The following is a 27,716-nucleotide window of genomic DNA, read 5'->3' as shown; positions in this document are numbered from 1 at the left end:
GGCATCCAACAAAGTTGAGATTAAATGCTGTCAAGAAAGGGGTGAGAGCTTTTTTTCTCACAGAGTTGTGCAAGCCATCTTCTGTATTTTTACAACAAATTGGAGATAAAATTCATAGTTATGTTCACAAACATTTAACTGCAAATTTTTAATTTATAAATTCACAACTTTTCTATGCACCTCTGATTTTGTAAAAAGAAATACATGTACACATCTATATTGTAATGTAATATAATATATACTTCATTTATATAATGTAATTGTTAATGGTACAAATTTCTCTCTCTCTCCTTCCCTCGATGAGTCTTTGACTCCAGGAGAGTTGAAGTAATAAATATAATAATAATGAGATATCAAAAGCAAAAAGCAGTAGCAGGGGAGAAAAACTCATTTTTAATTATAATAATGGTATTTTTAAGCAGCACATGGTTGTTATTTTTAAAATAAAATTAAAAAAGGTGTAGAATTGATAGTGATGTTTTCTCCCTGGTGCAGCACACCAGAGTGTATGGAGGATTTGAAATTGGAAGTGATCAATATTTAGTCTTGAGCAGGATAAAATTGAATTTCATATTGAAAAGAATAACATGTAAGAAAGTTTTAAAGAGAATAATAGCTGAGCAGCTCTCAGATGTAAACTGTAGACTAAAATACACAAACATTATTCAAGAAAAAAATGAAAGAGTTTGAGAACAGCAACCAAACCTTGAAGACTCAGTGGCAAGAAAAAAACACTGATTGATTCAGTCAGAGGGGCACGTAGTGAAGTTGTATGCAAGGATAGAAAAATCAGAACTCCGTGGTGGAAACAGGAAGTTAAAGAGGCAGTGAAGGAAAAGAAGAAAGCATATCCAAATAAATCAGCTTGTGCTCTGAGAGAATACAGAGACAAATGTAAGAACGCTAAACACTGTGTAAAACTAGCTAAACAAAAGTCATGGGAGGGCTTTGGCAAGAATATAGAAAATAAATATCAAGCAGGTAGTAAGATATTCTGGAGGTTGAAGAAGCTTAGAAATGGAGGAAAGAGGTGCTGTAAAAGAAGAGATGATACAGGTGACATGAAAATGGGAGAAAATGATATCCTTGAATATGGAGTAATTACTTCAAAAAAATTGCTAAATGAAACTATCAGTGATAGCACAGTGGTAAAAAACACTCAACAGGCATACAGTCAGGAATACATATCCATACTTGAAGTAGAAAAAGCCATCAAAGGCTTGAAATGCAGAAAGGCAGCAGGAGTAGATGATGTTCGACCAGAAATGCTGAAGTATGGTGGTATAAGAGTCTTACAGTGGCTGCATTGCACAGTTTGGAAAGCCTGGACAGAGGGATGAATTCCTGATGATTGGAGTAGAGCTCTCATAGTACCCATATATAAAAAGGGAAATAACACTGAATGTGAGAATTACAGAGGTACTTCCCTACTGGCAAGATCTATGCAAGTATAGTTGAGAAACGGTTGTGGAAGAAAAGTTTGGTGAAGAACAAGCTGGATTCAGGCCAAATAGAGGCTGTAAGGATCAGATCTTCACTTTATGACAAATAGTTGAAAAAGCATGGGAATATAACAAAGATCTGTATTTAAATTTTGTCGATCTGGAAAAGGCATATGACAAGGTGCCAAGAGAGAAGCTATTCAATACGCTACAGTTATATGGTGTCAATGGGGCATTATATCAAGCAATACTTAGTCTTTATTTGAGTAGTAAGTCAGCAGTTAGAATTGAAGGAAGTACGGGAAGATGGTTTAATGTTAAATCTGGTGTGAGACAAGGATGTACATTATCCCCTCTGTTATTCATTATCTATATGGATCACATTAGGAAGGAAAGTGGTATTAAACATGATATAAAATTGGAGATGTGAATGTCAGCTCTTTGCTTTATGAGGATGTTATACTTCTAAATAAATCTGCTACAAGTCTGCAAGATTCCTTGACTAAATGTTGTAATAGATATGGTATGAAGGTCAGCAATAAAAAGACGAAGACAATGAAAATAGGCAGAATCGTTGAAAATGTCAACTGCATTGTGAACAGAAAACCTGTGGAACAAGTAAAACATTTCAGCTACTTAGGCACTATTTTTAGTGAAGATGGTAAATTAAATATGGAAATAGACAATAGAATCAACAAAGCTGGTATGGTAGGAAGTCAATTGAATAAATTCACATGGAATAAGAGAGAAATTAGTAGGAACACTAAATTAGCTGTATACAAGACAGCGTTCAAAACAATTTTAACTTATGGATCTGAGAGCTGGGTCAGAAGTAAAACACCAAAGACTAGAGACCCCAGATATGAGAGTCCTGAGAAAGATTAGAGGTGTGAACAGATGGCATCAATGACAATATCATATTAAAAACGAGGATATTAGGAAAGAACCTGACATTGTCAGCATCCAGGAATGTGTTAGCAGAGCTAATCTAAGGTGGTATGGTTACTTAAACAGAATGGGCGAAGAAAGATTAGCAAAATAAGTGTTCTCTGCAAGGTTGACAAGAAAACGACCCAGAGGAAGACCAAGATATAGGTGGATTGATACTATACAAAGTTCCTTAGATGATAGAAATATAAGATCTGATAATTTTGGAGTCTTTACGAGTTTCAGACTAATTTGGAGGAAAATTGTAGATAGGAAGTTAGTAATAATGTAAATTTTTCATGTAGTACTATCATATCCTGTACACCTCTTGAGGATACATGGTAGGAATTTGATGATGCCAAAACCAACTGCAATGTGTTGAAAATTAAACCCGAGAAAAATCAATTTAAAGTTTATAACCATACTTTATTATTATTCTATGATTATTTAAAAGCCACCAGGAAATCTTTGAAAACACACTTTGAAAACACGCCCGGTTAGTGGCGGCCATACTGGTGTTGTAAGCTTTGCTCTGATTGGCTTATTTCAAAGTAGCTTACAATATAGCAATGGTAGCAAGAACCAATAAAATTTCTTCTCACAATTGATTTTACTTATGATACTGATGTTATAGAGCTTTTAAATCGACATAATTTAATTTTTAAAATTTTTTAATTCTGACAATTACAAGCAAATTTATAACAATTTAAAGTTTTTGCATATTTAATGAGCATTTAAATCATAAAGATAAAGATAACTCAAAATGTAGATGTTTTTGGGTACGAAAATTACGGAATATATTCTTTAGTATATAAACTTTATAATAAAAAAAATTTTTTTTTCTTCTCATTTTTACCTCAAAACTGAATTTTTTGTGGGTACCCTAACCTTAAAAAACATGTATATCAGTTCTGGCAGTTAAATGGATAAAGCTGCTACTTTATTACCACCAAGAAGTGAATTCAAGATTGAATTCTTTGTTGCATGGATTATTGCAAAACACTTTCCAATATGTGTTGATAGTTATAGAACTTTGACTTATCAAGAACAGATGGTAGATTTAATGTAAGATGCATTTTGATTGACAAGCAGATTGGAGTTGTATAAAACAAATAAATAAAATAATCCCCAGAACAGAATCTCTAGCTCCCTATCTTATCATTGGCTCACCCAGTATTACTTCAACATTTTTTGGGAAAGAAAAAAAAAAAAAAAAAAAAAAAAAAAAAATCATGAAATATTTGAACTTTTCTAATTATAATATTGTATTTTATTTTTACTATCCAGACACATAAGATTAGTTAATGCACATATGTATTGCTGATTATGAGAATATTACCAAAAGAATTAATTTAGAATGAAGTGCATAACACTAATTTTGAGATACCAGTGTTTACAAATGAACTGAGGATAAAATGAACAGAATATTTGTAACTAGCAACTGAGATTTTGATGATTATATTGAGTCTTGAAACTTCAAGTATAAAGATCGTAAGACAAATATTAATATAAAAATTTTTATATCAACATTTGTGATGTAGTCTTTATACAAGAAGTTTCAAGAATCTGTAACTGCCTCCTGAGCAGAAAAATTCTCCTATTATCTGTGCAACTATTTGATGAAGTAATATATAAACATCAACAAAGTCCAACATTTAGAAAATTAACTTACCATGAAAACAATACTTATAACTAAAGTTATCAAAGAAATAACAGCTTACAATACAGTGTAAGCTGTTATAAATAAATAAATAGCCTATATTAATATCTACTATACATCTTAATATTTCATAAGAGGTTTCTGATCAACAACTTTAATATTGTCTTATTTGTTAAGTCTTTGATATGATTAGCTTTTACATTTTAATCTTCTAAAGCATTATCCCATCTATATCTTAGTCTTTCTCTTGTCTTTTTCCTTTTCCATTTGTTTAAGTGACCATACCATCTAAGATTTGCTTCTTTTACACATTCTAATATTAATAATGGCAAGTTTCTTCTATCATAATTTTTTAACAAAAGTTAGGAGAGTAAAACAACAGGATCAGTGAGAGTGGCATTCACTGATGCTAGTGTTCATTCTCCTAATTTCCCCTTGGGTTTCTTATACTAGTAAACTCCATTTATGATCAAGTATTTTTAGGCCTACTTTCAGATCCATACATTAAAAATGATTTAGCACAGCTAGCTCTCCATATAATAGCTCTTGCTTATTATTATCTATAGATATTTAATTTGCTATTTAAACTAAAAATTGTGCCCCAAATAACCAAAATGTTTTACTTGTTCAATTCCTCAACAGCTTTATATTTTTCAATCAAACTCAAATTCCTTTCTTATTCACCTTGTACAGCCATGAATACTTACAACAATGTGGAAGAGATAGAGTCCTTACCACATATTATTAAGTCCATAGTCAAACCATGAGTCGCATAATGGTAGTCAACCTCCTGGACGGAGATAACACATTATGATGATTCACTTTGCAGAATTTGATTGAAAAATATAAAGCTGTTAAGAAATTGAACAAGCTAACCTACAGGAAGATAATTTTAAATTAATAGACCTGCTATAGTTCAGATTTAAGAAAATATTTTTTTAAATCTAAAATACAGCAACTCTTAGTGGAAGACTAAAGATAAGGCTTATACATTGCCTATTCATAATCGTATTTTTTTATGCAAATTACAATTGAGACTAACATTAATTAAAATTCAAATATTTCGGCAAAGTCAAATTGCCATTGCCAGGGAACAAAATACAGGGCTAGCCTAAAAGAAATAGGCAGTTTAAACGCTTTATAAATTGAAATTTGTTTGTTACATCAGAAAGCATTTAGTACTGTTTTATAGAAAAATCCTCATGTTTACGACCTTTGCTTTTCGTTTGTCTTCGTGACGTCAGCACCACGTGAGCGCCCTTGACGTAAGTCGAGCAGCATGGCCACTAGCCAGGTGGAGAAGGCTTTCTGTGTGATTGAATTTGCAAAAACAAATTCTGTTACTAGATAGAAATACACTTTTATTAATACAGACCAGTATTTTACAAATAAACATTTATTAAAACCTACCAGTTTCGCCAGCAAACTGTCTGGCTTTTTCAAGGTATTACGGAGATATGAAAGTAAATGCAAATTAAAAGGAACATAAAAAACGTTGTAAACCAAACTAGTATCTATGGTTACACGTTTCGCGTGACAAAGATGGCTTATTGTTCTTATTCATTATCACGCATGCGTGTTTGTTGTAGACTTGTAATGTGATTACTGGCTAGCTGTAGTTCAGATTGATTGAGAGAGAGGATCAAGTTTTTCCACGAACTGTTGAGAATTATACCCTGATTTCTGTTGAGGTTTCCGCCGGTTATTAGTACTATTGTGGCTTCCTTAAATACACGATGCCTGTAGTCGTCATCGAGATATGGCATGGAGCTGTTTTGCCAATCTATCGTGTGGTTAGACGTGCAGAAATGATGTGCTAAGCCGGAAGAAATGCTTCTGTTGTGGTTTACATCACCAACATGTTCTTTTTGTCTAATTTCTAAACTTCGTGAAGTTTGTCCAATGTAGGCAAGACCACAGGAGCAGGGAATGTAATATACTCCTGGATATTTGTAGAACGGAACTTTATCTTTTGGAGATCCTAAAACTTGTCTGATGTTGGTGGTTGGTTTGAAGACCACTCTGATGTTGGCTCTTAGTATTCTTGCTATTTGATAAGAAATTGACTTGATGAAAGGTATCACTACAGTAGAAACGTGCTGACGGTGGGATTCTTCTTGTCTGGGGTTGTCATTGTATAGATATTTTTTGATGATGTTTTGAGGGTATCCATTTTGTGATATATAAAAGTGTATTTCTATCTATAAAAAACGACCAAAAATGTATACCTTAAATTCTGTTACTGTCATGCAGTGTCGTTTTACAACACGGTATGGTAAACAACACCCACAAGGCAATCAATCTACGCTTGGAGCAAGAAATTTAAGGAAACTGGTTGTCTGTACAAGAGGAAAAGTCCTGGGAGACCACCTGTATCCGAGGAAACAGTGACTCGTGTTCGTGAGACATACGCGTGCAGCCCAAAGAAGTCGACAACACGTGCAAGTTTAGAACTTCAAGTTCCAAGAAAGACTGTGTGAAATATCTTGCGTAAACGTTTACGAATGTTCCCTTACCGGTTGCAATTATTGCAGAACCTCAGTGAAAAAGACAAAATCCTCCATCACTCATTCTGTATGGACATGCAGCAACGGATTGAAGAAAGTGATGATTTCTTTGACCGGCTAATTTTCGGTGACGAATCAACTTTCCACGTTAGCTGTACCATGAACAAACACAACGTTCGTATATGGGGAACTGAAAACCCGAGAGCTGTAGTGGAGCATGTGAGGGATTCGCCCAAAGTGAACGTTTTTGCGCTGTATCCCGTAAAAAGGCGTATGGACCATTATTTTTCCAGGAAAAAACAGTGTGTGGAATAACTTACCTACACATATTACATGAGTGGCTGATGCCTCAACTACAAGAAGACAATGACAATTTCATATTTGTCCAAAATGGCGCTCCGCTGCACTGGTACCTTGAAGTTAGAAATAACCTGGATGAAAATTTGCCTCGCCGCTGAATTGGACGTTCAACCGTCCAGAACATGGCTCTTACATGTTGGCCACCAAGAAGTCTGGATTTAACACCCTGTGACTACTTCTTATGGGGGTACACTTGTAGGGAGGGGAGGACAGAGTTTTTGTTCCTCCCCTCCCTACAAGTGTGGACGATCTTAGACAACGCATCGCAGTAGCTGCTGCGACTGTTGACATGGACATGCTGAGAAGTGTTTGGGAAGAACTGGACTATCATATTGATATTTGTTGTGTCACACATAGAGCACTTGTAACTTACTCATGTAAACTTCAGGATGTACTCTTCAAACCATGTAAGTATTTCAGCCATGCTATTAAAACTCTTCTTTCTGTAAAACTTTGAAAGTGTCTATTTCTTTTAGGCTGACCCTGTATAATAAGATACATGCAGGTACTACACTAAGTAATGAATTCTAATTATCATTTTAAAAAAATGCACAACACTTCATAAACAAAATTAGAAACATCATTCAATGACAAAGATTTATTAGTCAGCTTTGACATAACTGCCCTTTTCACTAATGTCCCGATCAATGATACTATTCTTCTCTTACAGAACATACGAGGATGGTCTGAAAAGTTCTCAGCCTAACAATGAAAAAACAAATTTATAATTTCAAAATTATTTTTATTTTTCAACTTAATCTCCCTTCTAATACATTTATTCCAGTGATGCTCCAGCGCCATTATCCCGTCCCTGTAGTGGTTCTCAATAAGATCTGCAAAATACCTATCTACAGCTGCAATCACCTCTTGATTCGAAGAAAAATGCTGACCAGCGAGGAAGAATTTTAGTTTGGGGAAGAGATAGAAGTCAGAGGGAGCCAAATCTGGGGAATAGGGTGGATGTTCCAACAATTCATAGTGCAGATCCTTTAATTTTCCATTGCCAAAACATCTTTGTGGGCAGGTGCATTGTCCTGATGAAAGATGATTTTTTTTTTCTTCTGCAAACCGGGTCTTTTCTCATGAATTTTTTCATCTAGTCTGGTTAAAAGATGGAATAATATTCCCCGGTTATTGTTTTACCCTTTTCAAGATAATTAATAAACAAAATGGCTTTAGCATCCCAAAACACCGACGATGCCATGACCTTTCTTGCTGATGAAACCGACTGTCTTCTTTGGCGCTGAACAACTGGCTTCTGTCCACTGTTCTGACTGCTGTTTGGATTTTGGTGTGTAATGGTGAATCCAAGTCTCAGCCATAGTAATAAATCAGCACACAAAATCAGTTTAATTCTTGTTAAAATGCTCCAAGCACTGTTCAGAGATTTTCATGCGAGTGCATTTTTGATCTACTGTGAGCAAGCAAGGCAAGTTATGCTTGGAAAGTCTTTATGCTTTCCATCTTTAAAATTATATTAATTGATAAATTAAAGTATTCAAAGTTATCCTACAATTAATTGCACTGAACCAATTAAGATGAATACTAATGTGCTATGCACTATTAAATCTTTCATACTTCAATAAAAATGGAATTTTCTCTCTCATCTAAAGACAATCTCAAATCTCAGTAATGGAAATCCACATTAGTAGTGAAGTTGTTTTTTTTTTTTTTAGAACAGCTGTCACTGAGTAACAAGAATGCTAGCAGGCTAGTAGGCAAGCAAGGAGAGCCATAAAGGAGTGAAAAACTACTGAGTTAAATTCTGTGATCTCCAAAAAGTTTTTATATGCGTCTTTATCTGCTCTCCAAGGAAGCACTGTGGTGGAGTTAATACTGAAGGACAGTATGATGTATCAGGTTTATATATATTACTGAGAATGTTATGTGCTTAAATAGAAGCAAGTGGTATATTTTTCAAGGAGCAAGATGGAATGTACAGTAAAGTTATTTTTTATTGGTAGTGCATTTGGAACTGCTCAATTAATGAATTCCTATTGAATGAAGGAAAGATGTATTAAGGAAACTTGCTTACTAGAAGATGACAAATGCAAGTATGTTATTACGTGAACCTCAAGGGAGTCTAAGGACTCATCGCGAGAGGGTAATCTACTCTACTTTGCTAAAGACTCACCCTCTCCACTACTACTTAATATTCCTACTATGACACTACTACTATCAGTGTCATCTACCACCCATCATCACCAACAACAGTATTTTTGTCTGTAAACTGTGTGTGCTCTGAAAGCTGATTTGTCTGTACACAGGATGAAAAACCAGAGTTTCTGGGAGAAAAAACCCTGCTACCTCCGTATGAGATTGGTTAACTCACCTTCAATTGAAAAAGCTCACATAAGGGTTCCCCTCATCACAACAAGGATCAAACCCAGGTGTTTTCCAATCGAAGGGTGCAATGTTCTGCAGGTGTTCCAGTTGCGCTACAGAAGCAAAAAAATAAATAAAGTCTCGGAGAATAAACAGGATCAGATATTAGCATACTCTGGATACCCGCCACAGAACATGTTGGAAGAAATCCATGTTAATACACCACAGCAAATTTAAATATGAAAGATTGTCAGATGGTTAAATTTTATTGTATTCTAAGGAATTTGAGAGATAAAGAAAGAATGAATGAATGAGTAAAAACAATAAAATGAAGAAGCAAATATAACAAAGGAAGACAAAGAAGATAGTTCACATATAGTCAAGTAAAACTACAGCACTTTCAGCTGAATGCTAGGTTTAATTTGTTTTGTATAGTATTTGAAGTTAAAGAAATTAATTTTAACTGGGAGTCAGAGATAACATGAACTCAAAGAAAACCTTATCAAATTTTAGAACACCATTATAGTTATCTATAGTATTCAATCAGAATTAAGAGTTAGATATATAGAATATTAGAATTTACTAACTGTAATTCAATAGAGAATACAAATGTCAGATCTTCTTATAGAGATAAGAGAATTACTTAATATATAGAACTGAATCGATTGTACACATATTTGTTTAGAGCAAATATTTTATTTTTTACATTTGAGCTTCATTCTTTGGATAAACACAACATACTGATTTTGTGAAGTCAGTGCAGCCTCATCGATATAAAACTAAAACATTCTAATCTTTTACTAAACAAAAAATAAAATAAAATTATATATTGATATTGTTATCTTACTCTCCACAACTAACAAAGATTGGGTATAGACAAGGTGGTGGATTAACATAACAGATGAAGTCAACTGACAGTCTATAGGTGAAGTCAGCAGGATTAACAGGTCATTTTTCAAAGAGCGCAGAGATTAAAAACAAGTTTAATCATAATCGCGCTGGCAATTGTGGCCAAGTGCCAGCACATTGAGTGCCTCAGGCTTCAAAGTAATGGAAGAAAGGTTGATTACTGTGTTGAGTGGTTGTTGAGGTTCGAAGGTAGAGTCCTTTTTCAAGTTTTCAAATTTTTTGATGTGCCGACTTCGTATCTTTTCAAATTCTTTTGTTGCCGAAACGCACAAGACATCATAGAGAATCGTCCAAAGATCATGCTTCAGCACGTCAGAAAGCTCCTCCTCTAGCACCCAAATACCTTTATTTATGTTGGCCAGGAGAACATGCATAGGGGTAATTTGTTCTCGTAGTGGCGAAGCTAGTGCGGTTATAAATGCGGAGTCTTCTGTGAAGAGAAACAGTGCTTTAATTTTACACAATTTGGGATTACCTCATTATCCCGGCAGCATTTTAAAAAGGTCAAACAATTTAGTTGTCTCAATATCTTCAGCTTTAGTTTGCTGTATTGGCGGGCCTTGAGTGGATAGAATCTCTGTGGATGATCATAATTCTTGTAGATAGACTTATACGTTTGTAACACGACTATTAAATTATTTAAGGAATTTACAACATTTGAATATTAACTAAAAGAAAGCTATAAGGTTTCCTAGAGGAGTAGCTTTCCAACACACTGAACCACGACCTTTAGACAATTCTCTATGACGTCTCGTGTGCTTCGGAAGTAAAAGAATTTGAAAAGATATGAAGTCGGCACATCAAAAAATTTGAAAACTTGAAAAAGAACTCTACCTCTGAACCTCAACAACCACTCAACACTGTAACAAACCTTTCTTCCATTACTTTGAAGCCTGAGGCGCTCAATGCACTGGCACGTAGCCACAATTTCGCCATAACTCCTAAGAAAATACAGCCAAAGAAATAATGATTCAGATAAAATATGGTATCTCCAACCTTCCAAACCATATCACCAACAATATCAGACTGGATGTAGCCGGTGTTCTCACCAAAGCAAGACCACCAAAAACCAACCTATCCAAAGGAGAATATAAAGCTCTACAAGAAATGAAGAAAAACAAAGAAACAGTAATCACCAAAGCAGATAATGGAAATGCCACTGTGGTTCTCAACCAAACCGACTATACAGGTAAGCTTAATGCTTTATTGTTAGATTGGGTTACCTACCTCCATACTGAATATAATCCCACAACCTCCGAAATTAGAACACTCCAAAGGCTCCTTAAGACGGTCACTTCTTGGCCTGTGGAAGTTACAAACTAAAACCTTTTAACTCTAGATCCCCCCCCCCAAATATATGGACTTCCAAAAATACATAAACAAAATGTGCCATTACGTCCCATAATGGATGGCACTGATTCCCCAACATACAAATTAGTCAAACATTTAGCCAGGGCACTCAGACACTATATACCGGCAAGACACAATCACACATAAAAAAACCACTTCAACCAGTAGAGAAAACCTCTCACTCCAACATACTGACATAATAGTCAATTTTGAAGTCTCCTCCCTATTCACAAATGTCCCACTCAAGGAAACCTTAGAGCTAATCCAAGCCAAAGTTCCTATCTACATCCCCTATTTTTAAATTAATGCAAGATGCCCGATATCTCAGCCCCCTGTGGTTCAAAGGACAAGAATCTACCATTGTTTTTGAACTTTAGCATCTTCACTAAAGCATTTGATTCTTTTGACAGGGAACAACTATGGGAAACGCTCAAACTTTATGGCATTCCACCTAAACTTATGAGGGCAATCAAGGCACCCTAGCAGGGATATCAAGCCACGGTACTAATTAACAGAGACAAAACAGCCAGTTTTCCCATCACTACAGGAGTCCTACAGGAACATACTCTGGCCCCATATCTCTTCATCATAATGATTGACTATATTTTTAAATTAATGCAAGTTAAATCTGGAATCTTTATCAAAGACCCATATATATAGATGCACCTTGAAGACCCGAGCTTTGTAGATTATATAGTCCTCATTGACTCCAACATTACAGATGCCCATAACCACTTCAACAGCCTTAAGAGAACCACAGAAATATCTGGACTAAAGAAATATCTGGACTATCTATACAAGACTCCCAATCATCTTGATTGTAAGGGAAGTGGCACTCCCATGGACCTCTAGCTGGATCTATCCTCTCTTCTATTTTGAGGAAGATCCACTCACTTTAATCTTTCCTATAAAGCCAACTCTTCTTATTTTATGACCCTTATGCTATTAGAGTACTCGAGGGCCATGGAGTCTTTCCATTTCTGGCCTTACAACTATGTCCCCTCTATAAACCTTTACTATAATTGTACTATATTCTCCTATAATCTACTCTTTCCCCTTCAATATACCCTATTCCTCCTATGGGTTTAAATTTGGAAGAAGGCTAGTTCAGGTAGCAGTCCTACCACTGAACTATTCCATCGTCAGGCTAGTCACTTGACATAGAGAACAAAATTACTTTTAAGCTGACAGAAAAAGATAATCAGAATGAATCTATGGAAAACGACCCTGGAATGGAAAAGGTAAAACGAAAATGGAAACGACAAAATATAATGCATATAGCAAACTGGAATGTAAGAGGAATAGCATATAAAGAAATAGAATTAGACCAAATATTAAATGAAGGAAATTTTAAAATAGCAGTAATCACTGAAACAAAAAAGAAATTAAAAGGAACCATGAGAACCAAAAATTTTAATGTGATATACAGTGGAGTTGACAGAGACCAAAGAGCACAAGCAGGGGTCATGATTTGGATTCATAACTCCCTTTCAGAACAGTTAAAACATTATAAATTATGGAATGAAAGAATAATAGAAGCTAGAATAGAATCGATAGAGGTTATTTAACAATAATTGGTTTATATGCACCAGAAGAAGGAAGAGAAAAGTATAATACTGAATTTTATAATCAGCTACAAAATATATATAATAAAAGAAATAAAAATGATTATGTAATTTTAGCAGGAGACTTAAATGCAAGAATTGGAAACATGAAAATTAATAATAACATAGGAATATATGGAGAACATACTCTAAATTGATTGACTGTGTAGTTTCTAATAACCTAAAAATAATGAATTCTTTCTATAAACATAAAGACATACATAAATATACTTGGGCAGCAAGAGGATGGAAATCAATAGTTATTTTATCTTAAATGAAAAGACATCAAAGTTTTCGTTAGATGTTAGAGTTCACAGAGGATATGAAATAAGCAGCGACTACTTCCTCGTTAAAATAAAATTAAGATTACCACCTAAATGGCTACAAGTAAGAAGAACAGAAAGAAAATTTAAAACATTTGTTTATAAAACTAGACTATTAAATGACACAAATATACAATGGCTATATGAACAAAGAATTAACCAATATCTAGATAAAATAAAACAAAATGAAGAAATAGAAATAGAATGGCTTAATATAAAAATGATACTAAATCCAGCAGCAAATGAAAGCATAGGAAAGACAAAAAATTCAATAAAAGGAAAAAACTGAAGATATAGGATGATACAACCAAAGAAATAATCAAAATGAAAAAAGAAGCCTATCATAAATGTTTAAGCAATAAAAGATTAGAAGATGAAATAGAATATAAAAGAATAAGAGCCATAGCTAAAAGAGAAGTGTCGGAAAAAGACAGAGAATCATGGAACAAATTCATTTCTAATTTAGAACATGATTTATATAAAATAAGACCCATGCAGATACTAAAGAACACAAAATTAAACACCGAATTGAAATTAGAAGAATTTCTAAATTGCTACACAGAATTGTGGACAGACAAATATTTTAAAAAAGACAACTGGCAAACATTTAATGAAAATGAAAAGAAATAACTGAAGAAGAATTAGAAATCAGCCTGAAAGAAACAAGAAACGGAAAATCACCTGGAGAAGATAAGCTAGGTTCAGAACTGTATAAATATGCAAGAACAAGATTCAAAGAAAGACTCCTATTATTTTTAAATAAAATTTATACAACTGGTAACCCCCAACCAATAGAATGGAAAAAAAGCAATTGTGATTCCTATCTTTAAAAAAGGTAATAGAGATGACCCTAAAAACTATAGAGGTATAAGCATACTAAATTCCTGTTGCAAAATATATAGCAGAATTTTAAATAGCAAACTAATGAAATATTCCGAAAATTTTATTTTAGGAGTACAGAATGGGTTTAGAAAAGGACGATCATGTATAGACCCAGCCTTTTGCCTAAAATTAATAATAGCGAAAAGAAGAGAATACAATTTAGAAACATATATTGCATTTAACAAAGTTAAAAGAAGCGTTTTATTTAACATATTAAAAGAAAGACAAATATGAAATAATATCCTAAAAGCTATCATAAGTATATATGAAAATAATCAAATACAAATAAGATTAAATCATGAGCTATCATATACGAGAGAGATAAACCAAGGGATCCGACAGGGATGTCCCCCTCTCAGCAACTCTTTTCAATATTTACCTGAATTAAATAATAAAATGGAATAAAAATTTCCATCAAGGTATTAAACTTTCTCCTGCAGTGAACTTAAACACTCTCCTTTTTGCCGACGACCAAATAATAATTACAAATTCTGAAGATAATTTAAAGAAAGCTATTTTAGATCTAAATGAGATAGCCAAAGATTATGATATGATAATATCAACAGAAAAATTAAACACTATGGCTGGCCTTTAATGGACAAGATCCAGCAAGAACTAAGATAGTAATAGATAACAAGATCTTAGAACAAGTGAATTCATTTAACTACCTAGGATGTATGATCACATATGAACATGAAAAAAGATATGAATGTAAAAATTGCAAAATATTTAAACATAACAGGTGTAATTAACTCCATATTTAAACCAAACCTAGTTCAAAAACAAACCAGACTAAAAATATACAATACATTAGCCCTACCAGTCTTATTGTATGGAAGTGAAATCTGGACAATAAAACAAAAACAAAGATTAATAACAGCAGAAATGAAGTTTATGAGAAAAACTGCAAAGTACACTCTATTTGATCATAAAAGAAACGAAGAAATTATGAAAGAATTAAACCAAGAATCAGTAATAGAAAAAATTAAAAAATATAAACATAAATGGATGGAACACATTCAAAGAATGAAAACAGAAAGATTACCAAAACAAGCCTTAAAGTACAAGCCATTAGGAAAAAGAAAACCAGGATGTCCTCTTAAGCGATGACTTCTAAGGCCAGAACATGCCACGCTAGGCCTAAATCCTTGAGACGCATGATGATGATGGAAATAAACTCCCAAAAAACAAAGATATTAAAACATCAGATAGATGGGCACATCTATATAAATCAAAATGATCACCTTGAAGAACTAGAGGACTTGTATACCTTGGATCACACATCTCAGATTCCTTAACAGACATTAAAACAAGAAAACAGAAAGCACTGCAGTTCCACAGAAGTCTTAATAAAGTATGGAAGTTGAGCCTCATCTCAAAGGAGACGAAGATTCGTCTTTACAAATGCATCAGCCAGTCTATTTTTCTGTAAGGCTCCCAGACCTGGAGCACCTCAACAAAAGCAGCGACCAATATTATAAATAGCTTTGGAACTACTTGTCTAAGAAATATCCTGGATTACTCCTAGGAAGACCACATTCCCAACTCTACTATATTAGATGAAACCCAGTAAGATCCTCTAGTCAATGTTGTTCAAATAAACCAAATAAAATGGCTCAGCCACCAACTTAGACATCCACCCTCTGTACCCTTTGATGCTCTGGTACTCTACGCCCCTACAGATGAAAAAAGAAAAAGAGACAGACCCCGAACTCCATATTGAAAATACATCAGCAATATTCTTCCCGTTTTCCCCCAACTCACTGCATCAGAGATCAGTCAATTGGCATATGACAGAGAAGACTGGTTTTCCTTCATGTTATAACAATCTCCAAGTCCTATCTTAGTGTACACAGACTACTTATTTGTTTTGATTGGTTTCCCTATTTATAATTATAAAATTATAAATAAATGATGATGATTTCAGCCCTATTTCAGTTCACAATGAACTCAGGCTATTTCGTTTGGCAAGAAAAATTCTACAAACAGATAAAATGGACAGCCATAGGTTCACTACTCTTCCCACCCTTGACCAACTTCTTTATGGAGACTTTTGAACAGAAAGCCTTAAACTCAGCACCACAAAAACCCACTGTTTGGCTTCGCTACTTTGATGATGTGTTCGCTATTTGGCTACATAGCTCAGATATACTCCACGACTCAACACACTTAAACAACCAACACCCCAGAATCCAGTTCACCTTGGAAAAAGAGGAAAGCAACAGTCTCCCTTTCCTAGACATTCTAATCACTCACCAGCTGATGGATCCTTGGCTTTCTCTGTTTACAGAAAACCCACCCATACAGGTAGATACATTCACCAGCAATTCCCCACACACACAATATGGGGTTATAAAAACACTATATAACAGGGCAAAATTAATCTGTTCAGATGATAATGCCCTAAACACTGAATTAACCACATCCTTAACACTTTCTTAGCAAATGGCTACAACCCCAAAAAATTATTAAAACCTGTTAACCACAACCCCCCCCCTCCTCTCCTTCATAACCTATATCCTGGGCACCTCTGAAAAGTTAACCAAAATCTTCAAAAAATATGACCTGACTTCTTGTTACAAACCATATAAGAAATTAGCATCCCTTATCCGCTCCACCAAAGACCAACTACTTCCCCTAGACCTACCTGGGGTATACCAGGTCCCTTGCAGCTGTAAACTGTCCTACTTTGGCCAAACAGGCAGGACAGCAAATGTCAGGATTTCGGAACACAAAGACTACATCTGGTTTCACCAATATAGCCACTCTGGGCTTGCAGACCTAGCTTTATATTCAGTTTATGCAACAACTCTAGTATTTCCTCCTCACATACCTGAATTTCTTCATCCAATGTAGAAGTAGCACCGAGCTGAATATTATATACACCAGCTTGATAGCTTGTAGCAAAATGGGCACTCGTTAGTTGAACAATCTCTTCTGCCACCTACACACCAGAAAGTTATTTTACACTTGTTCTTACTTTTATTTACAATAATGCTGATGCCATGGTATTATGGTACCATGACAATAACCATGAAATCCAAGAGGTATCTGAACATTCTGATGTTCAGATACCTCTTGGATTAGTTGAACAATCTCTTCTGCCACCTACACACCGGCAAGTTATTTTACACTTGTTCTTACTTTTATTTACAATAATGCTGATGCCATGGTATTATGGTACCATGACAATAACCATGAAATCCAAGAGGTATCTGAACATTCTGATGTTCAGATTCTGCAATGCTTCCTACTTTGTAGCATTTCTATGAAACTGACCGTTGTCGCTTTCAACAAGACAATGCACCATGTCACAAGGTTGCTGCTGTAACTGAATGGTTTGTGGACATGAATGTTACCATACTCGACTGGCCTCCATAGAGCCCTGATCTCAACTTTACTGAACATCTGTGGGATGAACTGGAGCATTGAGTGAGGTCAAGGGACATCTGTCTCATAACAGTCCAGAACCTCATTACATGTCTACAGAAAGAATAGTCCAAAATTCCCACTGATCAATATCGTAGGCCTCTGGAAAGTATGTCCCATAACATTGCTACAGTCATCACACTGAAAAGAGGTCCTATATCTTATTAAGGTGGGCATAATGGCTATTTGTTCCTTACACTATGTGTCCATTGACTTCTTTCCAAGCTTTCTTTCTTTCTCTCTCTCTCTCTCTCTCTGTGTGTGTGTGTGTGTGTGTACGCACATAAAAAGCCATTTTTTTGGTTATGAACTTCCCAAGCTTCACAATCACCATTCAAGAAAGTTGGACATCACATGCATTATGGTACAATAATTTTATAATTTATGTAATAATTTATGCTCACATACCTGTACACCTGAAATGGCTTTAACAACTGTGGATTTTCCATGAGCCACATGTCCAATGGTTCCTAAAGATGAGTTTCGTAAGTATTCTATCAGTTTTAAGCATATAAAATACAAATATTTTAGGATAACCAATGAAATTAAGTACATTCATATAACACAATGATTAATAAAATACTTACCAATATTAATTGTTGCCTGTCTACTGATGACTTCAGGGGTAAGTGGTGTGAGTTCACTAACGTTCTATAACATAAAACAATGTTATTAATTTATATTAATTGCATAATCATTCTTATAGCAATTAACTCATTGATTGGTTTATTGCCACAAGGACAGCAAAGGTTATACTGCAGCAGAGCAAAGGTTACAACAGTACAGAATGTAATAAAGTGAGAAATTAGTAAATATATACTGTAAAAAAAGCAAATAAAATTTGTTGACAATTCATTATCTACACAAAAATGAAATTCATAATAAAATGTGCTTAAATTAATTAATTCTTTGTAAAAAGTTAAATACATCATACAATTGGTACAAGTCTTATAACATCTACTGAGCATATATGGCTCAGCTAGATTAGTAAAAATTTTCTTTTTTACTAAATTTTTAAAAATTTTTCTAGATTAGTGAGAATTTTCTTTAATATCTAATATTTATATTATAGAATATTTCAGCAGAAACTCAGTTGCTTTCACTTTTAGCTTATAGAAGTTTTTTTTGTTTTTTTTTATAGGTTTACAATCTTTTGTGGATGGGATTCTCATAAAAATAATACTTTTTTTTTCTTTTCTATTCAGCATGATGCTACTGCTCTAATAGTATTATAATGCAGTAAGGCATTCATGTAGAATCAAATACAGATAACTCTCATAAACGCACTTATGTTATCCACATTTTTGCATATATGTGGTTTCATTTCAGTACATAAGAACTGTCACTGTTTCCTGTCAAAGATTGCAGAAACTTCTGCACATGTGCTTCATCACCTTATTGGTCTATGTGGTATTGTTTTCATTTGTAAATAACTTCTGCATCTTGAGTAATAGATTTCCTGGTTATGGAAAAGTACACCGGTAAGGAATCCGAGTCCCTCCTGTGAGTGAAAATTTTCTCTCAAGCTTTTAAACTGATAGCCAGTGACATGACTCTCTTTGAAAAGCATGACTAACCACATGAGCAGTTTTAAAGTGAAAAGGGAAAGCAAACCTGTCCTTAAATCCTACCAGGATAAATGTCTATGATCAGAAGTTGAAAACTGCAAGTCAGATTTACATTTAGAGATCCTTGAAAAAGTAGACTTCAACTTCCTATGAGCCTTCAATTTCAGCATGCCAGCTAAAGAAAATATGATTAAGATGTGGTTACATGTATTAATCTTGAAAATAAAGAACTACTTTGTTATTTGTTTTATATATACTGAATATTTTATTTACTACTCATGTCTTAATATGTATGAAAAAGAATGCATTTTGATTAAATTAATCTTGAAATCTCACTCATTTGGGAGTACAACCTCTATTTTCCCCATGTTATAAGCATCCCATTTTACATGTTTTCAATAATATATGTTGCGATTCGCAAGAATAGAATCCCTGCATATAACAAGAGTTACATATAGTTACATTCTTTAATGTTTATCTAAATCTGAATAGTCAGATGAAGATGAAGTAGTGATTGCTATAATAAGAGAAAAAAAAAAGTATATCAGGATATATTAAAAATCATTATTAAAAAATATTAATAATCTATTAATAATAATTAATTAATAATAATTACTAATATTAATAAAATTAATAATAATAAAAATATATTAATATATAAAAATATATATATTAAAAATATCAGGATATATATTAAAAAAGTATATTAAACGTTCCAAAAGAAAAACAGATATGGAAACAGACATAAGTTCCTCAAATGGGAAGCAAAACATGTTGAAAGGTGCTGTTAAAGAAAATGTCTGGTGAAAATTATGCTAAGGAATTAAGATTGCAATAAGATATGGAAAAGTGAAACAGATGTGGGGAAACAAACTGAAGAATTCATGTTCCAAATATCTGTAAATCTACATGGAATATGATGACATTGCAGGACTGGAAGAAGTACTTTTAGAAAAACGCTTACTAAAAAACATAGCACTTTAAAGAATAATCTGAAATGCCGCTTACAAATTCAAAGCAGCATAACATAAGAATGAAGCCAATTTTGGAAGAAGTGGTGGCGATAAATGCAGTTACATATCTCAAAATACTAAGGCACCAGGACCAGGAAAAAAGGAATACCAATGGTATTATAATAATAATAATAAAAAATAAAAAAAAAACAGTGGGAGGACACATTCAGAATTCTAACAACATTAATTAATCAAGTTTAGAAGAAGATATACCTAATGACTGGAATTTATCTTCCATTTTCTTCATTCACAGAAAAATAAATAAAACAGGATTTAAACAATTACAGAGAAATAAGCATAATAGCATCAATTAGCAGGCTCTAGAGTAGAGCAACAGGTATCTACTGAAACCCTGATTCATTCAAACGTTTCAGAACAGCCTGCTGGATTTATGGAGGAAAAGTCCTGTACAGATAACATAATTCACCAGATATCAGAGAAGATGAGTGAGAACCCTCCCCCCATCTTGTTTTTATAGACCTAGAAAAGGCTTATGATTCAGTGCTTATTTACCCAAATGTGGCAGACAGGAAACTTGGAATCACTTACCCAGATGATAAAGAAGATCTATGATACAGCCCATGCAAAAGTAATTAAAGCTGGGTGAAACATTTTGGAAGAATTCAGAACAACAGAGTTGCTAAGACAGTGATGTGAAATATCTCCAACTCTTTTTAAAATTTATTTACAGAATATGCTTAGATACTGGAATACATCCTGCTGAGGGATGAATGTGTTGGTTGGAAGGAGGGAAGCAGTGATACATTCTTTACTTTCTGGCTATGATCAGGTAATAATGTCCAAGAGAGAGAGAGAGAGAGGGACAATGCAGAGCATATGACTAAAAAGTTAACACAGGCATATGATTTGGGAGGCCTTAAGATACATCTTCAAAAAACAGAATATCTACTGCCAGATGTGTATGACATGGACATAGAGGAGCAAAAAATGAAATCAGTTAAGCACAAATATTTAGGGACAACTTTGAAACTTGTGAAAAAGGCATGGATTATTGCATAATCAAACAAAAGAGGAGAAATGAGCATGATAAATGGTGTATGGTGGAGTCCAAAAGACTATTATGAGAGTACCTCCCAAATCAAGACCATGTGATCACTTTCCCCAATTGGCAGCAATGTATAGCATACATACTGATATCCCATCTTTCCCTACTGCCAAATTTTTCTCTGTTATGCAATGAGATCTCGAACCGTCATGCATATCTCTCTCTCTCTCCATCCAATGTAGTGGCAACCCATGTCCAATGTTGCATGCACCTGGTTGATAGATCTTAGAGAAGAGGTGAAGAATGTCATTAATACAATGACAGGAACAAAGGCTATGTGAAGTAGAAAAGGACAACCTAAGGAGAAGTTGATATATAGCTGGGATCCAGTGAATTTGGAATGAAATCATCAGAGAATGGATGCACCAGCTAGATTCATAGCAAAAAGACTGGAGATGGAAAGACTTTACAGTAGTACAGCCACGTCAGAATGATGATGGATGGCAAGAAAAATTATCTAATTAGTCTTCTTCAGGTAGAAGAAAATGTGGGAAACCTCAAGTAATTTGGAGAGGAAGAATAATAAGCCACGAGAGAAAGGAATTTGGATGATTACATGTGGGTGGACAGGAAGCCTTGGTGCCAGGTAACAAAAGACAACTGTAGATAAGTACAGAAGTCTGTAAAATGTAACAAAGACATTAAAGGTAAAATTATCATAATGAATATGAAGGTTCAGTTGCTACAATATATAGTCAGCTAAGTCCCACATTGCCAGCTCACTTCTTGTAAGGATTACACCAATCTTCATTTTTTTTTCTTGCCATGAGTCCCCCATAATGCAACCTGTAGAATGATGGGACATTCGTGCCCTTCAACTGGAAAAAACCTGAGTTCAATTCTCGTCATGATGAAATGAAAGATTCATTTCATCATGACGAGAAATGAAAGATTCATCATTTCATCTAAAGGTGAGTTTAGCCAATCTCATGGAAGCAGAAGGGTTTTTCAAGCACCATTCATGCAAAATGGTCAGAAAACATATGTAACTTGCAGATAAAAAAATATGAATATACAGCATTGTGTGTAGATGGAGGGTTGTGGGCCATCCCAGAAATGAATCCTTGGAGATGTCATGTAATAATAATAACGCAGTCAGGATGCAATAACTGAGGTTTCAGAACCGTTTTCAACATGAAAGAAATTTACAGTATGTGTATATCACAGTGACCAAATATATCTGATGACACTAATGGGATGAATCTTTCAGAAAATGGAACTATCAAAAATTTTGAACATTAAGCACTAAAAAGTTTTTTGAAATTGTATTAGGGAAAAAAATTGGCTGATGTGTAGATTTAAAGCGCTTCACTTAGAATGCTTTATTTTGTTCTTTTTTAAGATTAAAAAGCTTTTAAAAACTCCAGTAGATAACTAATATTATTAATAGAATAAGATGAAACACTGAAAGAAAAACTCCTCAAAATGAAGCAAAATAAGAAACTGATTGCTTTCCACAGTTCTATAAAAGTCACAGAAGAATAGAATTGTCTGCCTGAAGATATCTTCTCATCTGTGTCAAGTAAATGTTGATGTTTATGTGTTTTTTTTTTTTCATGGCTACAAAGCGTAATGCACACCCATCTCTTTTACAGTAATCATTCATATGAATAAATAAAGATGCATTTGCTTTCTTGGAAAAGGAAAAAACTGTAATGTACATTTTCAGATTCTTCAAAAACATCACAAAGTGAATTCATGCCAACCTTCACTTACTTAAAAAGAGGTAAAACTAGAACGACTGATATAGGCTGAAAAAGTAAGACCAAAAGTGTTGATTTAACTCAACTGATGGGTGTCAAAACCCATACAAATTCAGTGAAATACTTACTTCTGGGCCTTTGACTTATTTTCTAATTTCCTCTTCTTAAGTTACTGAAGATAATATAATTGTGTAACATATACTCTAATGCTTTTATAAACAGAATTCTTTAGTGCTAACTTGGAAATTGGTACAGCCAGACTCCACCTTTAGTTGTCAAAGGTAACCAAGTTCCTGGTACTGAAATGATGACTAGAGAAAGAGTAATAGCATTAAAACATATTGGCTGTACAAAGATAACTGCACAAAGCGCTATTTCACGAGCATTGAGAAACTTCCTGAACACTTGGCCATAATGCAGATGGTTCCATGCTAGGTTGGCTTATGGAAAACTATATGAAAATAATTCTGTTTACTTTATACTTTGTAATTTTAACAGTTTTAAATAAAATTTAATGTTAAACTTACTATCAGTCATCTACTTGAGTATCTAATAGTTATTTAATGAAAATAAATAAATAATGCATACTTTAGATGCTTCTCATTCACAAGATCATAATTTTATAGTTTTCATATGCAACCAAAATTTCTATTCACTTGCTGCTTGATTTTTCCTGTTTTTATACCACGTCCTCATAGAAAATCTTTTACGTCAGAGCAATTAAGTAACATAAGTATCTGCTTTAAACATTATTTTCTTTCCCAATATCCATACTTGAAGTAGAAAAGCCATCAAAATCCTGAAATGGGGAAAGGCAGGGAGTAGATGATATTTGACCAGAAATGCTCAAGTATGGAGATATTAAAGATTTGCAGTGGCTGCCCTACATAGTTCAGAAGGCCTGAACAGAGGAAAGAATTCCAGATGACTGGAATAGAGCTATCATAGTACCATTATACAAAATGGGGAATAAAATTGAATGTGAGAATTACAGAGGTATTTCCCTACTGAGTGTGAAAAGCTATTCAAAATGTTACAGCTATATGGTGTCAATGGGCAATACTTAAGTCTATATTTGAGTTGTAAGTCAGCAGTTAGAATTGAAGGAAGTACAGGAAGATGATTTAATGTTAAATCTGGTGTCAGACAAGGGTGTACATTATCTCCTCTGTTATTCATTATCTATATGGATCACATTATGAAGGAAAGTGGTTTTAAACATGATATCAAAATTGGAGATCTCAGCTCTTTACTTTATGCAGACGATGTTATACTTTTAAATAAATCCAGTACAAGTCTGCAAGATTCCGTGACTAAATTGAATAACTGTTGTAATAAATTTGGTATGAAAATCAGCAATAACAAGACAAAGACAATGAAAATAGGCAGAAACACTGAAAATATCAACTGCATCATGAATGGAGAACCTAGAACAAGTAAGACATTTCAGCTACTTGGCACAATTTTTAGTGAAGATGATAAATTAAATATGGAAATACAGAATCAACAAAGCCAGTATAGTAGAAAGTCAACTGAATAAATTTATATGGAATAAGAAAGAAATTAGTCAAACACTAAATTAGCTGTGTGTGTGTGTGTGCGTGTAGAAAGTTTTTTACCTTGGATATATACTATGTTAAATATACCAAGCAATTTTATAAACTAGGTTTTAATCCTTTTTCCCAAGTAAGCAAACAGACAAGTAAGTCAAGTCTGCTCCTGCACATAGTGCAAGTCTGAGGCAACTCATGGTAAAGGTGGAGTAAATTCCGATCACTCTCCTTAGCGTTTTCCCCTAATGCAAAGCACATCCCTTTGCGGAGATGTATGATGCTATGCATTAAAGGCAAGGGCCACTATCCAGACCGGTTTCGACCTTTATTGAGGTCTTGTCAGCGGGAGCCAGACCTAAAAATGGCAAGGTTGAAGTAATGCATAGCTTATAAATTTTACCTAAACAAGTTGCCACAAGGTGCTTTGACCTTATTAAATAAAAATCTCATGATGAGAGTAAGATGTAGAAAGTTTTTTACCTTGGGTATATACTATGTTAAAGATACCAAGCAATTTTATATGCTAGGTTTTAATCCTTTTTTCCCAAGTAAGCAAACTTACTTGTCTGTTTGCGCTTGCACGTAGTGCAAGTCTGTGGCAACTCGTGGTAAAGGTGGAGTAAGTGTGATCACTTTCCTTAGTATTTTCCCCTAATGCAAAGCACATCCAGTTGCGGACATGTATGATGCTATGCATTAAAGGCAAGGACCACTACCCAGACAAGTTTCGACCTTTACTGAGGTCTCGTCAGCAGGAGCCAGACCTAAAAATGCCAAGGTTGAAGTAATGCACAGCATATAAATTTTACCTAAACAAGTTACCACAAGGTGCTTTGACTTTATTAAATAAAAATCTCAGGATGAGAGTAAGATGGAGAAAGTTTTTTACCTTGGGTATATACTATGTTAAAGATACCAAGCAATCAACCTTGGCATTTTAAGATCTGGCTCCCACTGACGAGACCTCAATAAAGGTCGAAACCGGTCTGGGTAGTGGCCCTTGCCTTTAATGCATAGCATCATATATCTCCACAAGGGGATGTGCTTTGCATTAGGGGAAAATACTAAGGAAAGTGATTGGATCTTACTCCACCTTTACCACGAGTTGCCTCGGACTTGCACTACGTGCAAGAGCAAACTTGATTTACTTGTCTGTTTGCTTACAGACAAGTAAATCAAGGAAAAGGATTAAAACGTAGCTTATAAAATTGCTTGGTATCTTTAACATACATATATGTAGAAAGTATTTTACCTTGGGTATAACAAATGTTAAAGATACCAAGCTATTTTAAACCTGGTTTTACTCCATTTCCCAAGTAAGCAAACAGACAAGTAAGTCAAGTTTGCGCCTATATATATATATATATATATATGGCAGTGTTGTTCAAACCAATTTTAACTTATGGATCTGAGAGCTGGGTTAGAAATAAAACACTTGACAAACGACTAGAGACCACAGATATGAGAGTCCTGAGAAAGATTAGGACTTCTGCTAACACATTCTTGAATGCTAACTTGACATTGTTAGCATCCAGGAATGTGTGAGCAGAACTAATCTCAGGTGGTATAGTCACTTAAACAGAATGGGAGAAGAAAGATTAGCAAAACAAGTGTTCTCTGCCAGGCTGGCAGGAAAATGACCCTCAGGAAGACCAAGATATAGGTGGATTGATACAGTAAAAAGTGCCTTAGAAGACAGAAATATAAGATCTGATAATGTTAGAGTCTTCACAGATAACAGTTTGATTTGGAAGAAAATTGTTGATAAGAAGTTAATAATAATGATGTCTAAGTTCTTCATGTAGTACTATCATAATATCCTATATGCCCCCTGAGAGTACATGATGATGATATCAATATCCCATTCCATTTCTATAAGAACAATGATGAAATTGAGTTTGACTTTTTTTTGTGTGAAAGCACAATTCTCTCTGCCAATTCTTCTTCTTCTTCTTCATATTACATTAATCTAATTTCATCCAAACTAAATAGTCTTGGAAATAAGCCAGAATACAAGAAGAATGTTTAGGACACTGAGAAAACCTATAAGTATAACATAACACATTTTCTAGCAGATACAATTTTTATTTAACACAGTCAAAACGGATCTGAGTATTATATCAATATCTTTACTATTATCCTTTCCTTTTATTTTATTCAAAGTTTATTCATATTTTATTATTATTATTATTGGATATGCTATCCACTCGGCCAACCAAGTGGATAGCATATCCACCAAGATTTTTTTGGTAACACCCTCTCAAGTACTGACCAGGCTCAATGCTGCTTATCTTCGGTGATCGGACGAGAACCGGTGTATTCAGCATAGTCTGGCCACTGGGCAGCCTGCTGAATACACCAGTTCCCTTTAGGAAACATAGTAAAATCACTTGAAAACAAAGTAACAAAATGATAAAAAAAGGAGCAAAATATGCCCTAATTTACCAGATAGATATGAGACAAATTTCTGGTGATGAAACAAAAGAAAGTGCTAAGTAGGCCCATCCTTTGAAATTGTGTAAGGGAATGATGAATAAAATGATGAATTTATTTATCTAATTTAAAAAAGGAGAGTAGTGGGTGAGCATGATGCAATGCCTGAATGTGTTGTGAATGAGTTCATAGTTAAATAAGAAAAGTACGTTGTATGCAGAGAGTACTATCTGTGATAAATCCAGGAATTTTTCTATATAATGTGTAAACCCTTCTCTCTCTTCTCCCCCTTCCAGAGTTTTCACTCCAGGAGAATTAATGTAATAATGAATTTTATGAGACAAGGAAAAATGGACTGTAAATTCGCTAGCAGTGGTAAATGTTAAATGCACTATGGATCCTCATGATCCAATAGATTATTTTCTGAAATACAGCATAATTCCTCATAGGTACTAAAAGCAATTTTGATTAGGTATAAAAAAAAAAAATTCTTAAAGCAGTATTTATATCATATTATATCTCATAACACCACAAATTTCAATGTAGACTCTTCATATGGCGTCTAAAATATTTATATTTAACTCGCTTATGCCACATCTACAAGAAAGTTACATCGCACACAGGTTTTTTTAAGGAATATTAATTTTAAATATCGCCTTTGA

At 34.2% G+C, this 27,716-nt stretch overlaps 1 protein-coding gene across 1 annotated transcript in view; it reads right to left on the bottom strand.

Moving 5' to 3' along the window:
• eIF2gamma (eukaryotic translation initiation factor 2 subunit gamma) overlaps positions 1-27,716 on the bottom strand; it is a 183,349-nt gene that overhangs the window by 155,108 nt on the left and 525 nt on the right. The window contains exons 2-3 of the mRNA XM_090412319.1: positions 18,306-18,369; positions 18,127-18,188 (exon numbers count right to left, since the gene is read on the bottom strand). Coding sequence (XP_090268445.1) covers positions 18,127-18,188; positions 18,306-18,369 — 126 coding nt within the window. The remainder of the gene's footprint in view (positions 1-18,126; positions 18,189-18,305; positions 18,370-27,716) is intronic.

Source organism: Typopeltis vanoorti, chromosome 22 (assembly GCF_054136105.1).
Source record: "Typopeltis vanoorti isolate ZY-2024b chromosome 22, IOZ_Tvanoo_1.0, whole genome shotgun sequence".
In the NCBI taxonomy this organism is placed as follows: domain Eukaryota; kingdom Metazoa; phylum Arthropoda; class Arachnida; order Uropygi; family Thelyphonidae; genus Typopeltis; species Typopeltis vanoorti.
Note: the sequence above shows the minus strand (reverse complement) of the source record. Positions and strands in the feature narration are given on the sequence as shown.